This window comes from Poecilia formosa, unplaced genomic scaffold, assembly GCF_000485575.1.
Source record: "Poecilia formosa unplaced genomic scaffold, Poecilia_formosa-5.1.2 Scaffold19, whole genome shotgun sequence".
NCBI lineage: Eukaryota > Metazoa > Chordata > Actinopteri > Cyprinodontiformes > Poeciliidae > Poecilia > Poecilia formosa.
The window spans coordinates 3,346,289-3,364,024 of record NW_006799958.1 but is presented as its reverse complement, the minus strand read 5'-3'; the positions used below and the strand labels follow the sequence as shown (position 1 = coordinate 3,364,024).

At 39.1% G+C, this 17,736-nt stretch overlaps 1 protein-coding gene across 1 annotated transcript in view; it reads left to right on the top strand.

Annotated features, from left to right (window-relative positions):
* The window catches only part of LOC103134820 (semaphorin-5B), a 234,322-nt gene that overhangs the window by 144,005 nt on the left and 72,581 nt on the right, over window positions 1-17,736 (top strand). Inside the window, exon 9 of the mRNA XM_007547273.2 lies at window positions 4,552-4,837. Within this exon, the coding sequence (XP_007547335.1) occupies window positions 4,552-4,837 (286 nt within the window). The remainder of the gene's footprint in view (window positions 1-4,551; window positions 4,838-17,736) is intronic.

The window sequence follows — 17,736 nt, the reverse complement described above, 5'->3', positions numbered from 1 at the left end:
TGCAATTTTGGAGGGTTTGTTGTAATTTTTTTAAGTGTATCCATCCATTTGGGGTGGTAATATCCTCCGAGGTCAACGGGGGAGAGACGGTGTGTATATACCGGATGGCCAATCCATTACAGTGGAATAGACATAAATATGACGAATAATGCTGCACGCACAAACTCCCATCCTAAGGGGAATTTAGAGGGGCCAATTTACCTGAGATACCTGTTGTTGGATGGTGAGAGGAAGCCAGAACACACTATTATACGGAGAGAAGATACAAAGTACACCTGGAAATCCGGGACAGATAGTACGGCTACCAGCTGTACTGCCGTGCAGTTCTGGATGATTTCTATGCAAAGTTTGCTTTTGAGTTAAACATGATCAGACTACAATGCAAATTTCATTATGTTTTGTATTTTCCCCTGACATACCGTTTCATTTAGGTGACAAATTTCACGCTTAATGCACTTCGTATATAAAGTAAAACAAATGTGCGTGTGATGGATCACTGCTTTTGTTACAGCAACGCTTCTTGGCAACAAATTCGAAAGCTTATTTATTCCCTTTAAAAGAAATAAAGTAAATATTTATTTACATTGGTACATTAGCTTGTGCCAATGTAAATCCTCCACTGTCCTTTCGGGCCAGAGCTTTTAGCTCAGCTCAAAGAAGCCAAGTTAAAATTTTTTGACCCAATTTTGGGTTAAAAATATCCAACCTCTTTTCCCAATAACATTTGGGTTAAAGCTGCAATACGTAACTTTTATAAAATGTTATTTAGATTTTTGTTAAAATGGTCACTGTTGTAATATCAGACAGATAATCTGTGAAAGGATTAAGCTCCTCCCTGAGCTGCTGTTGCCCCGCAGTTCGCTCTCGGTCAAAAACAGCCGATCAGAGCCAGGAGGAGTGTCTTAGCGCTGCCACTCAAGCTCGTGTACATGCTGATAAATTCGCCAATGCTGGCAAAGCAACTTACCGTTTCAGGAAAAACATTTACCTAACATCATGACGCTGGCTATAGGGAAGTAGCTTTAGCATAGCAGAGAGCAAAGTGGAAAGGGTTTTGAGCAGTGTGTATACAAGCCTGATTGACAGCGCTAAGACCCGCCTCTTGGCTCTGATTAGTTGTTTCTACTTAGCACTGGCAGCACTCAAGATAATCTGTTTTATGTTATACTGTCGCAACATTGTCATAGTTTTAACAAATTTATTTAAAAAAATACTTTCTATAAAAAAAATATTAAAAATATTTTTATAAAAAGTATTTTTTATAAAAATATTTTAATATTTTTTGTTGTGTTTTTTCTTTAAATAACCCAGCAGTTATTTAGCTATAAATAACTGCTGGGTTATTTCTTTTAAAGAAATGAATGTGTGCATTCATTTTGTCGTCTTAAGCCACAAAGCATTACTCATCTGTTAAATATAAATTAATTATGCTGTATATTCTTTCAATATTTTCCACATTTTCCTGTTAAGTCGCCTTTGATTCAGTGCTGCTGCGTCTGACCTGCAACATTTCCTGACGTTGCTTCCCCAGCGCTTCACCGGTCAGGCAGGAGAAATGGGTTTACGGCTCAGCAGGAAGCGCCTGTGCACCTTTCTTATCGTAGTGCAGAACATGTCATCTTTTTCCGCTCTTTGCCTGACGTGTATGTTGTGTGCATAAACACAAAAAACTCTAAATCAGGCTGAACGATTTATTTTGCTGAGCTAATAAACACATAAGAGGAAAGCAGAGTTTCAGCTAGCCTTCAGCCTCAGGGAAGGAAAAAGTGATGCTTCTTGTTGATCTTCTGGTTGCGGTGACTCCATGTTGGCACTAATTAACCCTCTGTAAATTACAATAGTCTCAATTAAGCCGTTTTTACTGTAGATACCGTTACTAAGTGACACCTTTGACTGCTTTGTCTAATAATGATAAATGCACTCAGTTTGTTTTGCTTTCAATGCCGCGTTTCCTTGTCATTATTTAGAACACAAACTGGGAACAAACTGATTAGGACGTTCACTTCATTAAACCTAAACTGGATAAGTTGATTAGATTACCTGCTAAATTAGCCGGCGCTGCTTAAAGACCCCCGCTCCACGTTTCTGCAGAGTAATCAAAGAGGGAGAGAGAATTATAAAACTTGATTACAGCTTTTTTTTTAAAATAAAAAAATGCATCCCTCCTGCAGCTGATTACCTCTTTGTTCTTTTTTTTTCTTTCGCACCACAAGTGGTTTCATCAGCACCGCAGTCCGAAAAAGTCGCGGCGAATTGGAATTACGCGACCGCTGCCCTCCGGACGCCAAAGTTGTTTCCTCCCCCTGCTCAGTTTCAGACGCTTTGTATTAGACCAAACGTCCTGCCGGCCCCGGAGGTGCACTCCATCCTAATGGTTAACGGGTTCCCCCCTCTCTGAGTGTGTGTGTTTAAATGACTCTGTTGCAAAATCAGCTAAGTTATTATCGTTTATTTGCATGTATACATGCACAAATTAAGGTTTTTATAATTTTTCTGTTGCTGCTCTGCACGTGTCTGACTGGGATTCCAACAAATAGGTCCTGGTGGTGAAGTGAGGCAACGGCAGCTCAGTCGTCTTGTCTTTTCTTTTATTAGTTTTAATCATTCGTGCAGAAGCCTGACAGGCGAAAAGACGACGGCGCAAAACAAATCTTCCCAGTGTTGAAACCACAATCAGCTCGGGGTCAAAACACCAGTGTGGTTGTTTCCGTTTTGTAAAGCTCTTTCTCTTTCTGACGTTCTGTCGACGTCTGCTTATTAATTGCAACACATTAGCTGAAGGATCCGCTCTTTATTCTTCAAATCTTTGGAAAAGCATCAATACTCCTTGTTTTCATTTCATTTGTTTTTGTGTCGGCGTGTTTTATCGGGATTCTGTGTGACGGACCAACACATTCCACGGATTGCCACTCGTCTTTCCATCTCTTATGCGCGGTTGTGGGAGGAAAATGAAAAGTCAGGATTTCTTTCAGGAATATTCCCAGAAAACCTTGCAGAAGGGGGAAAAGAGTTCACAGAGGGTTAGAGAATATGAACTCTGGGACATTTTAATAACTATTTGAATTAGGGATGCACGATGTTATTGGCATGGTATGGTACCGGACGGTATCGCTGTAAAATTTAATATCGAACATCAGCCATTCTGTCAAAATAAAATGTTTTTATGTGACAAACCAGTGACAATGATGCCTGCAGCATAGCACAACTCAAATTTGCACTGTTTGAGTATCATCATTGTTCTAGACAGAGTAAATTTCATGAATAAATGTGACATTAAACATAATGTAAGTTGAAAGTGTTGCATCATTTTCAGTCTCCTTTTTAGCATTTCTCATTTGGTAGCAGGATAAACTGACAGAGATGATGCAGTATTTTAATTCCACAGTAGAGAAAGCCACATAGTTTCAGTAAGTAAGTATAAGAAAACAAATATTGGTATTGGTATCGGTTATCGGCCAAATGAGTTTTAGTATATCTGCATATTGGATATCGACCAAAAATCCAATATGGTGCCTCTCTAATTTGTATTTTTTCTTCCACTTCACTATGATGCTAATATTTATGCTTATAGCAGAAAAATCCAAGGCTTACAAGCACTTTTGCAAAAACACTGCATGTTTTATTTTGCCTGTCTTTCATTATATCTTATCTGTCGTATTCACTTACAACACTCGATTGTGTTTGTTAGTAACTTAACTTCTGAAGAAACTCTCAGACCTCTCTTGTAAAAACAAATTGTCTCTAAATGATCCTGTTTCCACGAGTTAAAAAAAAAACACTTTTGTTTTAAACAAGGTTGCAACAAAAGGAGAAAAATCTTAAACCTTGAGGAGGCTCATTGAGTTTTCAGCTTTCACAGAAACGCTGTGAGCTCCAGAAAGAGGATTTAACTGGAACTGAAATTGTTCTGACGTCCCTGTCCAAATGTCTGTCACATAAAGTCCACAAAGTTCCTGCACAGAAACTCTGACATACGTCCACCAGAAGACATAATGATGAAATTAATAATTCATCATGAATTTTTTATTTTTATTTTTTTAAATTTGTGCCATAAACCGATATACTGGCTGATGCCATCTAATTCCTTCCCAGCTATTACTTAGGATCTCCTCATCCCCGTTCTGCAGTCTCTTACCTGGAAACCCGTCCAGCAGGTGGACATTAATCATCCTCTGTGCCGTCCGGGGACAATAAAAGCAACACAGGCATCCACTTTTAATGGATTTAGCATCAAAACCTCAGACAGATTTATGTGAAACCATGTTTAAATCCTCCACTCTCCTTCACCCTCTGCAGCATCTTCTCTTATTTACTCATTTGCCACTGGGGCTCTTTTTTTTTTTTTTTTTTTTTTTTCAAAACCAGCCTAAACAGGAAATGCGGCCATAGAAATTTCAAGTCCTTATTGCAATCAATAATGCAAACAAAGGTCAAAGCAACAGTGTCCAGAAGATGAATGTTGCAAATAAGTTTCTGTTTTTTCGCCCCCGTCCTCCTGGGTCAACATAATGATCTTCCTCTCCCTCGTGTCTCCTCCCTCCCCCTCCGCAGAGCCCCACTTCATCTCCGCCTATGACATCGGCCTCTTCACCTTCTTCTTCCTGAGGGAGAACGCGGTGGAGCACGACTGCGGCAAGACGGTGTACTCCCGCGTGGCCCGGGTGTGCAAGAACGACATCGGCGGGCGCTTCCTGCTGGAGGACACCTGGACCACGTTCATGAAGGCGCGGCTCAACTGCTCCCGGTCCGGAGAGATCCCCTTCTACTACAACGAGCTGCAGAGCACCTTCTACCTCCCCGAGCAAGACCTCATCTACGGCATCTTCACCACCAATGTGTGAGTGGATCACCATGTATGTCACACGCGTTCGTCGCATGTCTGGGTTCTTTTTTCTTTTTTTTTTTTTTTCCAACTGTTTTAGGGTTGTTTTGATGTGCTGAATCCAAAAATCACATTGGTTTTGCTCAGTTGGGTCGACTTTCTGAACTAAGATGCTTCTGAGTTTGGGATGCTGGGATGGTGGCTGGTTACCGTTGTGCTCTGAAGAGAGAAATCCCTGCTGCTGAGCGTACAGAGGCGTTCGCAGAAACGGAAGTTCATGCCCTGAATTTTGCACAATGAAGGTTTAAATGTCAATTTATAAGTACTTACCCTTATCAGTGTTTATTACTCAATTTACAGAAGTCCCAGTTTGTATCATTTAACTAATACACTCTGTTAGAAAACAATTTTTTTCTCCTAAAACCTTTTTTGGATGAGAAATGTTAACAGAGATGAACTGATGATGTCACAAAAATATAATCAGTTTAGATCGGAAGATCGGATTTCTCTAAATCAAATTAGAATAAAAACCTGATTGAGAAAAGTGGAGGTCATTTTTTGATTCAGTGGTTCAAAATCGTCCTAATTCAGTTGAAAAAGCTTAGACAACTTCAAAAAAATATATTTTTTGTAACCCAGTGTTATCAGCCAATCAAATTTTATTTGTATAGCACATTTCAGGAACAAGGCATTTCAAGCTGCTTTACATCATAAAAACTTTACATCTTTACATCATTTAATTGAAACATTAAATTTTTCCAAGTGTCGTCATTTACACATCAAAATGTTGGTCAGTGTTTCACTTATTACGGTTTAAATGCAACTCTAAACATCTGGGCTTTGGTCTAGATTTACAGGAACTCAGTGTTTCGGCTGTTTTACAGTTTTCAGGAAGTTTGTTCCAGATTTGCGGTGCATAGAAGCTGAGTGCTGCTTCTCCTCGTTTTGTTCTGGTTCTGGGGATGCAGAGCAGAACCAGAACCAGAAGACCCAAGAGATCCAGAAGGTTGATACAGCCACGACGGATCCTTAATGTTGAGCCGTCATCACGAGCATTTTGATATTATAATTACTCTTCCATGTTCTCTCTTCAGTCGTGCCTATAATTAAGGTCATGTCATCATTTAAAATGATTTAAAAATTACATTTGCTTCCTATAAAATTCATCAACTCTCTGCATATGCAGGACTAACTCTAAACGTCAGGGTCCACCCTCGTTATGTTTTGGTTCCTACCTGCACTTTAAGCTCATCGCTTCACACTGCGCACCATGCAGTGTTACTCCAGAAACTAAGATGTCTGGCAGGTTTATCACTTAGAGCTATTTATGTTTGAAAAACCAAAATGTGGCAAAAGTTTTAAGAGTGCAGTTCCACAAGGTTTTGTTCTCGGTTCTATTTTTTGTGCTTTATTTGCTTACTTCATATCTTTTAATGACATGTCGCTCTTTGGTGACATTCTGCTTCTAAGTACTTTTAAGACTGCAGTTTGGTGTCCGAGTTTGAAAAGCATCAAAGTCCTAGGTGTCGGATCGTTTTGTTCTGTTGAATAAGGAGGTTCAGGTTCTTATGTGCGACTCTGAACTTAAAATTTAAATCATATATTGACGGTTTCTTCCCGTTTTCTTCCGTTTCCTCGTACAAATGCTTATTTATGTTTTCTTGGGGTTTTTTGGTGTGAATTTGTTTCATTTTCATTTTTACTTGCCGCTCTGGACTGTGTGCAGCTTGCCCAAATTGCAGCTGTTAGCCGGACTGGATTCTACAAGTGCTCCAATCACTTCTCACCTTTTTTGTCTCTTACTTTCTGCTTGGAACAGAAATCGGACTCAGTTTGGACTTTTAAAGTACTGGACATTTTCCATCTTTTCTGGTCAGAGTTTGGTATAAGCAATTAAATAGGCTTTTTTTTTTTACCTACTCAGGAAGAAGTACACCAAAATGATTGCATTCAAGTTTTTCTGCACACCTTGTACTTGTGCCCTGCTGCAGAAAGCTTTAGCCAGACAGAGCTTCCAGATGGTAGTGGTCTTCACCTCCAAACTGCAGTTTCAGTTTCAGACTTTGCTTTGCCTTCTGGTGGCAGAAGAAGAAAGAAGATATAAAATAAGAGCTGCTTAGGTGGACAGGCCCGGTGGTTTAAGTTGATAGCAGAGAGAACATGTAACATAACAACAAAATCCTGAAACAAAAACCTGTTTTCAGAAAAGTAAGGAAATGAACAGAAGTCAGGGATTGTTAGTCCATGATTTCAGCTCCGATTGTTCAATAGCAGTACTGTGAACATGAATTAAACATTTTTTTTTGTTTGTCTGTTTCACTCAAAACCTGCCACTGTTCCTAGTGCGCATACGTGGCAGCAGCTCTCATTTGTTTTCAATTTCATACGCCGATGCGTCCGTGGAGCTGTCCGCGGTCCTGAAGGAGCTGCGATTCTCCACTGTTATTAACACTCTCCCGTCTGCGCGCTCTTCAGACCGTGTTCGGACCGACGCACAGCGTAAAGTAGCTCCGCCTCTCTGGATAGAATAACAAGCGGCAATGATTTCTAGAAGTAAACCCATTTGGTTTGTAGAAGCGCCGCTGCCTGTGGCCGTCGAATATCGATTCCATAAAGATTTCCATGATAACCCGGTTGCTCCAAAATGCATCTTTTATGAAATGCGTTATTGGAAACGTGACCACATTGAGAGATGTTTAGTGTTGGCTCAGATGGGAGCATAAAGTGCCACTGAGGGGGAAAACAAAAACAAAGAACATTGAGGACGCCTGCTGCTACATGCTAATGTACGGTTAAAACTGAGTTATGCCTGAAATCCAAACTCTTAAACCGAACGGAAATGTTAGGCTCACTCAAAAATACGCATTCAGCTTTACAACAGTTTCATTAAGATTTATTATGATCTCACTGGAAGCAGAGGCGCCTGTTGGTTTAAGCACACCGTGTTTAGTTTGACGCGCGCCTTTGCAGACGTGCATCTGTTTGTTTCTTTTACTGCAAACTCTAAGTGCCTGACAGGAATGCAAGCTGTGAGCCTTTTTCTGACTCTTTAAACCCATTTCAGGGCTATGGCCTGTTTTAAAGGCATTTACTGTTGCAGCTGTTTAAGAAAAGGTTTTTCTTTTTTATATATATCCTGTGAGTTTTTTGGATTGTCGTTTCTTGTGTGAAATGCCAGATGTTTCTGGTTTTGATAAAAACCTGGTCAGGAAAGCCAAGTATGCAAATATACAGTAACTATGACGTATGTAGTCACAGTCTTGCATATTATAAGCACAGCAAATGTGGTGGATTTGGTATTAAATAAGGAGTGGGTCTGATTGTGCCTGATTTGTAAAAATGACCTGACATATTTAGATTTTTGTGATTTCTCTTTAAAAGCCATAGAACATAGGAACAGCATTAAAAATACTTTATTTTTCTTACCCTTTCTGGAGACTCAAAAGGGCAACTTTGTTGCCGTCTTCTATTTGACAGTCCAGTTATCTGCTGAACTGTCCTCTCTTGAAGAGCCTTGTGCGTCTTTTTGCTTCCACTAAATTAATTTTTAACACATCAGTGGTTGTAAAAAAAAAAAAGCTAACTTTGAGTCTTCTTCCTTCAGTAACAACATCCACACAGAAGAATGCTGATATCACCAACTTCGGTGCTTAGATGTAGCGCGTTATCTGTGCAGAGAGCTCATTTAGCCTAGCGGTTGTGTTTTTGGACTGAGGGGAGGAAACTGGAGTATCTGGAAATCACTGCAAAAAGACAAAACCTTACCAAGTAACCAAGTAATTGTGGTCTAGTTTTTAGAGCAAATATCCTGGTACACTTGAAATTAGGCAAACTAGCTTAAAAATGACTGGGCTTGTTTTAAGTAAATAATTTCTTATTGTTGGTGAAAAAGTACTTGTTCTATTGGCAGAGAAATTACCTTATAACAAGGTAAAAATGTCATCAGTTACATAATCTGCCAGTGGAGCAAGTATTTTTTTCATCAATATTAAAGAATTATTTACTTAAAACAAACCTCTATAAGTTACTGAAAAGTTACTTGTCTTCTTTCAAGTGTATTAAGATATTTGCTCCAGAAACTAGACCAAAAATACTTGGTAAGATTTTGTGTTTTTGCCATTAAAGGCAGAACCGTCTTGCTGCAAGGCTGCAGTGCTACCAACGGAGCAGCGCAAACATTTTTATTTTATTTTCCAAGTTTCTGAGTCAGGGCAGAGGAAACCGTCGTGCTTCATTCCAGTTATTCAGAACGTCACAAAAAGAAACAAAACAAAACTGAACTTTCAAAGGAATCTGAAAAGAGCTCCTGATTAATCAGTTCAAGCAAATTCTCGGGCATCAAGAAAATGGACACAAAAGAATGAAAACTGAACTGCGACTCGGCGCTGCCGTCGCATCAAGCTCTCCCTCCAAGGTGACTCATTACGATCGTCGCTGTTTGACATAACAAACAGTGTTGTCATGTCTTTTAACAGATTTGAGGCTCTCATGTCTGAACACACACACACACACACACCCTCATTTCATACACTTGCATTCTTCTGTGTGCTGGAAAGGCTTTCCTGGGAAACCAATTTAATGAGAATTTTGTAATAACAAGATGTCAGTTTGTGGGATTTAACGGCGCTACGTATCCCCAGACAGTTCATTATAATCTGCCAGGCCTCACACTAATTATTAGTCATGTTGCTTCCTTACTTGGAGCTTCTTTCCAAATCTGTTACCTTGATTGTAAGCCCTCAGTGGGCAGTAGTTTGCTATACACTTTATTACTATTATTCATTATTTATCTTTCTCCACAGCAAGATTTGCTCGTTTCTCTCGAAGCCTACATCAATCACATAAACACGAGAAGAAGCAGCAACCGGGTAAAAAGTTTGTTTTTATCAACCTGTGAAAATAATCCTTGAGCGTTTATGAAATACCTCAAAAGAAACATAAATAATTTTTAAAATTAATGTTAAAAAAAAAACAGGAATCTCATGAGCGTCCAGGGACACTTTTAATTTAAATTAGCTGCAAACTTAATGCCCATTGTAAATTATATATTATGAAACAAAGAACATTTTTAAGAAAGTAAAAGTTAAGACTAATGTATTGCTTATTCATTTCAAATTTTCCACCTGCAGGAAACTCACACAAAAACAAACAAACTGTCGCACTTCAACTTCTTTTCATCCTCCTTTCATGTTTTGTATCTGTAGTTACCTGGTGTTTTTCTTTTTCCCACCTATACACAGCAGAACACACACACACACACACACACACACACACACACAGAAATCTTCAGAGTTTTCAGCCTCCCACCTGTTTGTATCGATCAGCGCGGCTCTGATCTGCACACTGAGTCACTTCCTCTGCTGCACAACAGCTGGTGGCGTCGCACACTTCGCCACAAACAGGAAGCGCCGACATCCACAGTTTGTAGACGTCTCCTTTGCATTTTGACTTGAGCTAAAAGCGGCTGATTGCTGTTGTCCAGATGCAGAACGTCAGAACTGTTGGCTTTCTTCATGTCAGATGTGTTTTGTTCTGTAAAGGTCACATAAATGAAGTACTCGATTAAAAGTTCAAAAACTCCCCCACTTGAGGCCAACATGGCCGTCTTGACCAATCAGGTGTGATTAGTTGACGCCTTTGCAGAACATCTGTGGCTTTAGCTAACTTGGTTAGCTAATCTAGAAGTCATCAGCTAATGGCACGGAGCAATTTAGTTGTTTCGCAACGTCAAACTGGATCTGGTCACCTTTTTTTTTTCTTTTTTTTTCCCCTCTCAAAATAAAAACGGTTTTAGTTTTAGGCTTTTTAAAAATTATTTTAGCTCTTGCACCAGAACAAAGTATCTTCATTGTATGAAAAATCTGCCCACACAGTCATGATCTCAGAATAATTAGAACCTTAACATGTCATCACCTTCCTGAAAATTTGGCCTGTGTCTTCTTTTCCCAAGGGTGATTCTTTTTTTTTTGGTTTTTTGCCTAAATCATCCTTTGGAAGGAGAGGTTTCTTCCACACTCCTCCCAATTTTTGTCCAGATTTTTGCGTTGCTCTTGTCCCATTTGTCCCAGTCTGCTCCAAAGTCAACCCAGATCTGTAATATTTTCAACATTGCATGTGTGTTTCCTGGATTCCTTTTCCTTAAGGATTTTTCCCATAAGACATCGAAAGAATCCCACACAGATCTCCTCCAAAACTCACACTCATTCACACCTCCACTGCTTCAATATGGGCCTCAGCAGTGGATCCCTGCCTGTACATGTGGTTAACATTTTTCCAAACTACCTTTAATCAAAAGAAAATGCGGTTTGGGAAGCTGAAATACCTCGGTGCAACTCCACTCGATAAATTATTCGCTGGGGTTCGCAATGAGGTCAATCAAGAAGTGCTGTTCGATTCCCTCGGCGCTGATTGGCTGTTTATCGCAGGCGATTTACATCACAGCTTTATGGCGTCGAACATCCATCACTACCAAATGTTTGTAACATTTAAAATTTCAACACAGTCCTTCCAAGCGCTTCCCAGCTGCTGGCAGACCAACTCAGTGCAACGCCGTTCTCAAATGGTGCTAACATGACGACGCTGTCCCCTCACACCCTCTGATTGTTGTCACACTTAAATTTGAGAAATTTTAATATTGAACAAAGTTATCCACAGTAATTGCCAAAATAGCAAAATTAAACGTAGTTTGGTTATATTGGTAATCTCAAGCACTACATTAAAAAAGGCTATAAAAAAAACTTCATCAACTCAGCATTTGAAAACTGCATCTTGTTTACTCAGATTATCTTCATCTGATTTTTAAAATGACTTTGATGATGAATTTCATCCAAGAAAACTGTTGATCCGTTCCAAGTGAAAGGGATTTTGGTTACGTTAACTTTGATTTGAAACATTCTCAGTCTGCTACATAAGTTTAACTGGGAAAAAAAGAAAAACCCAAACATTATTGCAAACTGCTAACCTTGCAGATTCAGCAGTGTGTGTGTGTGTGTGTGTGTGTGTGTGTCCCGTGGTTGGTATTCCAGCGTGTGCTGCTCTCTGTCAGGGCAGAAGCTGAATTGTGTCTTAAACCTTCTGCTCCCTCACCTGTTAATCTGCCAGTGTTTGACACTACATGGCCGCCTCCCATCAGTCCGCAGCCATTTTCAGTGATGGATAGAACAAGCTAGAGGCAGCAGCTGGAGAGAGAGAGAGAGAGAGAGAGAGAGAGAGAAATGCACTGAGAAGTCGGGGTTTGTAAAGAGAGAGGAGCGAGATGAGAGGATGTAACGAGAAAAATCACAGGGCTCCAAGCTTTTTGTCCTCCTTCCATTGTTTCTTCTCGCCTATCTGAGGGGACTCGCTGGTCCTTTCTCCAAAAACCGCTCCCCCTCGTCAGGGTTTGGGTTTATGGCAATGCAATCACCAGGAAACACTGTCTCCATCTGGGTGGCCTAAATTGAGCAGCCTCACAGCTGCTCCCGGGGCTCATGGCTGTAAAGCAGAAGAGGGAAGAGTTGGACCACCGCTGGTTTTCCCTCCTGTCCCTTCAGCGCCACATCTGACCCGCTTCCTGCAAATAAGCGACACGTTGTCTGCTTTGTGTGGCTGACTAGTTTTCCTAGTTTGAGTGTGGGTTAAAAAGAAAGTTTAAAAGGAAGTAAAACTGTGAGCTTTTTTTCTTCTCTTTTTCAAAGGAGGCAGAAAACGGGTGAAAGTTTTGGCTGATTGCTCATTTATTTCTGCTGCTAGACGACCAAAATATGCAACATCTGCATGAGCAAGTGTTTGCACTTGACATTCAGAAAATAATTACACTTTTAATGAACTTTTAATGCAACCTTTCATTAATAGTGTCATTATTTTTACCAAATGACACTTTATGACTACAGTCATAAACATTCACAAAGACTCCTTCATGTTTTTGACAGATGTTCAGATAAAGTGTTACCAATAAATCAAATCAACACCTGAAAAGTGCGGCATGCGTTTGGATACCCATAAACAAAATACAGCAGAACAATTTGAGGCCACCTAATTAGTAAATAGAGTCCACTTTTTTCATAATTCAATGTAAATAAATAAGTAAAGTAAATAAAAGCCAAGACAAATTCCAGACCTGAGTCTAAATGAGAATCTGAGTAAAAACCTGAAAACAGATGTTCACAGATGCGAAGCAGGTAGAAAGATACAATAAAGAAAATAAAAAAATAAAAAAACTTGCAGCTGTGATTGCAGAGAGAGGCAAATACATTCACTTTTCAGATTTTTACTTGCAAAGAAGTTTTAAAACCATAATTTTCTTTTCACTTCAGGCGTTATGTGTACAGTTTGTGTTGGTCTTTCATGTACAATTCCAGTGAAACACATTAAGGCCTGCAGTAACGGGATAAACGACACTACATGTTAACGCAGTGCAATCCCTCGCGGGAGAAAACCACCATGGTCACTTTAAGCAAAGGCAGTTTAAAGAGGAAAGAAGTAAAAAGAGGCTGAATGTTGTAGCATTAGAGCCTTCAAGCTACTGCAGAAGGAAGGTTTTAGTTTTCTGCTAAAACAAGAAAAAAAAACATAAAACAACCCAGTCAAGTCCTCCGAGCTCGGCCAGGTCTTTTAATTAACTCTGGGGCCTTATTGGTAGGACCCCGACGTCGTGGCTCTGCCTGGCAGCGAAACCCTCCTGTGGAGGTGGATCACCTGCCATTACCGACTAATTATGAACATCCTTATCTTCTTCTTGGCGCTTTCGCTGACCCACCACTTCACCGCGTGTAAGAGGGTCTCATATCTAAGAGGCAGAAGAAGAAGGAGAAGAGGAGGAAGCGCTTACAGAAATTAATGTTAGTTTATAGTTTAGGTTATTATTTAGATAAAAACTATTGTGTTTTTGTTTTAATCCCACATAAAAAGTAACTCCTCTGTTTTTTTGTTGTTGTTTTTTTTCATTAAGCTAAATTTGAAAATGTTTTGATGTCATCAGTCAGAAAGGGAAATTACATTCAGGCTAATCGTTCTAAAACTTCATTAAATGTTTTAAATGACGCAGCCTGGAGGTTTTTATGTTTGCAACCATTTTTAACCAGGCATGAGATTCTCACAGTAAAACATTATCATGATGGTTTCACAACATAATGATTCCAGAAACATTTTAATAAAGAAAAATGCAAAAACCATTCTAATGAATAAAACAAAACCAGTTTATACTACAAATTACAGTCTCTTGTTTTAATTGCATTTATATTATTAGCATTCATTCTTATTCTGCAGATTCTTTTTTTTTTTTGTCATTCTGGTCTATTAGGTGTAAATGTTGACATTAGCTGGATAGCTACCGTCGTTTGAAAGTGATGCTGCCTTAATATGAGCAATTTTAATTTCAGCCCCATTCATTTTATGATTGCAAATAATTCCAAATATCATAATTTATCTTTTTTGTCAATGAGAAAAAAGGGTAAGAAGGTAAAAACGGTGAAAAAGCAGATCTGTGCCCCCTCCTTTTAGGGTCATTTGATTATTCTAACACTTTCTCTGGCCTCTCATTAAATTAATATTTAAAGAAAATAGACAATATGAAATTGTTTAAAACTATAACTCTTCAAAACCTTGATGTGTATTTAATAGGACAGGTGTGAACTAATGGTAGGATTAAGATAATGTATTTTATTCACCATATTGTCGTTGCTGAAGTAAAACAGGCATAAAGACTGCATTAAGGAACAGAATCTGCAAATGTTGCATTTCTTCAATCATATAATTTAAAATTTAAAAAAGATGTGTAAGCAGCTTTTAATTCCCCTCTTTTAGTGGCAGGACATGCCACTGGAGGCTTCAGTTTGTTTCTGAAGGTTCAACAACGTGACGTTTCTACATGCTGTATTAAATCTGGCCTGGGAGATCTTCAACCATCCGTCACATTTTCCAGTAGTTTCTATTGCCCTTAATGTCGGTGTTAGCAGCTGTGTCGACGAAACAAACAAGTTTTGGCTTGGAGCGCAGACACTTACCCAAATCGGATGACAATAAAATCAATCCTAATGCCATGATGCGCCTGTTCTTAATGGAGGAGGAACTGTAAATCAGAAGCAGAACGGTGCATCCTGTCTTTTCAAGGTGTGAAAATTGCTCTTTGCGATCGGCTCAGCATAAACAAAAGCCCCCAGATGCAAAAGGATAAATTATTTTAGCTCTATGGTTGATTTTACTGAATATTTCTTGTCAATATGCTGGTTTCAAATTGAAGCTAAAGTTAACAGCGAGCCTTTAGTTCAACAGCAGGCCTGACCGGAGTAGCTGAGTAGTTTATGGGTAAATCATAATAAAAATAAATAGGTAAAAATGCTCATTATTTGAAGCCAAGTTTTGACCAAAAACTGCATCTCTGCCTCGACTTCCACTTTGATTAATTTTTTTTCCTGATCATTAAACCGATCAGATCTGTATTCTGTTGTGTGGCCGTATTGTTTAGTCGATGCTGCTGACTCAATCTGGCTGTATATCGACCTGTATTGTTTTGTAGTGTAAAAATATGTATGGCTAAATCCCGGCAGCCTCTGTTCAGTTTCTGTTCCCTGCAGCCTCGTGGCTCTGCTGAGTGCGCCTTTTTTTACTGTCTTTTCTGCTGTAATGGTGGGATTTCACTGAGGTTGAGATATTGGCCTTAATGTGGATCTTAGCTGCTGCCTTTTCCCCAAAAAATATAATATTCAGTAGCGAGAAAATATAGATGAAACGTATCAGCAGTGATGTAAACATGAAAAAGTTCTAATCAAAAAATTCAAGTCAAATCAGAAGAACTAAAATGCATGAAGACAAAAAACTACGAGGCTTATTACAGAAAAAATAGAATAATGAAACTGTTCTGCAGCAATTGCCATGATAAAGTACAGTCAGTATATAAAAATCAACATATAACAATTAAAAGTTAAAGACTTTGTCTCAAGAGATGCACCAAATGCAGAACAAGGAGCTCTGCTCCTCTTTGACCTGTGTGTGCCTGATGCTGAACCCAACAGAAATAGGAAATAAACGAGAAAATCAAGAAACGGAGAGAAAAACTGAATGGCCAGTGGTTACCTGTGGAGTGGGGATCTGATTCATAGATGCAAAACAGGTGAGACTAATTATTGGATGATAAACGCCTGAAGGAGAACCGTTAGCTATACAGATCCATTCAGCAAATTAGAACTTATTTCAAGAATTTTATAACTAATTTACACCTAATATGTGTATTAATTACATACAGTTGGATGTTTGAATAATTGTAATGATTTTTCCACTTATTACTCATGTAAGCTTGACATTTAAAATTAAAAATTATTACATGAGACCAATAAAACACATTTAATTTGCTTAATGTGAAGTGGGTTGTCAGGTTTCCAAAGCTGTTTTCAATCTGAGAAATGAGCCTCATTGGAACGCATGTTCACATTTGATTATGACTGCAAACGAGGACCAGGAAACACAACGAAGGGGGAAATAAACTCTGCTCTTTTAGGCAAAATCTAGAGTACAGTTCGACGTCTGTGGGAGAAATTGCAGTTACCGATTTGTCCAAAATGATCGAGCTTAAGCTACTTCTCAAAGACAAGCGAGCAACACTTTATTCTGTAGATGTGCAAAACCGATAGAAAAATACCTCCAATAAACTCGCAGTTGTAGTTGCATGAAATGTGGTTCTGCAAAATGTCGTGTCAAATAATGATGCTCGTCACATCTTCAGGTCTTTACCTGGAATTAAAAAAAAAAAACATTTTCCTTCGGCTGCCCTCTTCTGTGCTGTGTTGTGTTTTTTTGTCTGCTTCATAAAATCCCAATAAAATACGTCAAAATTTATGATTTCAACTTGAAAAATCTAAAAAACAAACAAAAGAATCATTATTTTTAATCTTTCAAGGGATTTACGTGGGATTGAGACGATCCGTGGCGAAGCAAAGCGGCCTCTTGTTTTAGTTTAAAAAGTCTCTCTGGTGAACAGATCATTACAGGTTTTTGCCGAGGCTTCGTTACTCGTCTAACTCTCTTTATTTCCTAACGCTCTGAGATTTATCTACTGTGAAATCATCCATCACTGCCGAGTCGAATAGTTGGAATAGGTCTGTGGGTTTCTTAGAATTGATAAATGTTGTAAAAAAAATGTGTGAATACAACTTCATATTTAATTTCCTGGAACAGCTGGCTCTTCAAACAGAAGTAAACAGTGAATGTATCGGGGGACTATTTTCATTAGTGAATAAATTCTCATCAGGTCTAATTACTGCTCCTGGCAGCAGGGCCGCGAGAGCAGGGATGGAGTCAAAATAGACTTTGCTGCTTGTGCAGACGTGTGTGTGTGTGTGTGTGTGTGTGTGTGTGTGTGTGTGCGCTGATTGTGATAAAGGGTTTGTTTGGCTCGGTGGAGTCCTGTGGCTCAGATGAATAATATAGCTCAGATTCTCTTGCGGTGCTTCTTAATTAGGTCAGTTCACTGTTGGTTCGGGTCTATCAAGTGTTTGGCTAATAGTAGGAAAAAATATGAAACATCAACAGCCTCGCCCTGTGAAGAAAGTCAAAGTACTCCAGCATAAACAGGCGTCGGGATTAGCTTTCAAAAGATTTCAACAACTGAGAGAAGATGGCATATAACGCTACACTCATCATAATTTCTATTTCAACTAATCCTAAACCCATCCGTCCAGATGTTTTATTGTTGTTTGTGTACCAGTACACACTTAATATAGACACACATTGATGCACTTAAGAATATGCCTCCCATTGTAAACTGGTTTTAAATATCACACACTCGTTGGTGACCGTGACGATGGGTGTTGTGGAGAGTGGTCCTTTCTCCATTTAGGCTTCAGAAGAGGCAGTGAGATGAATTCCATTTATTAAGACAAAAATACAAGATCTAACAGATCCTTGTCCCTTAGTGGGGGCAGGAGGGCTGCTGGTGCCTC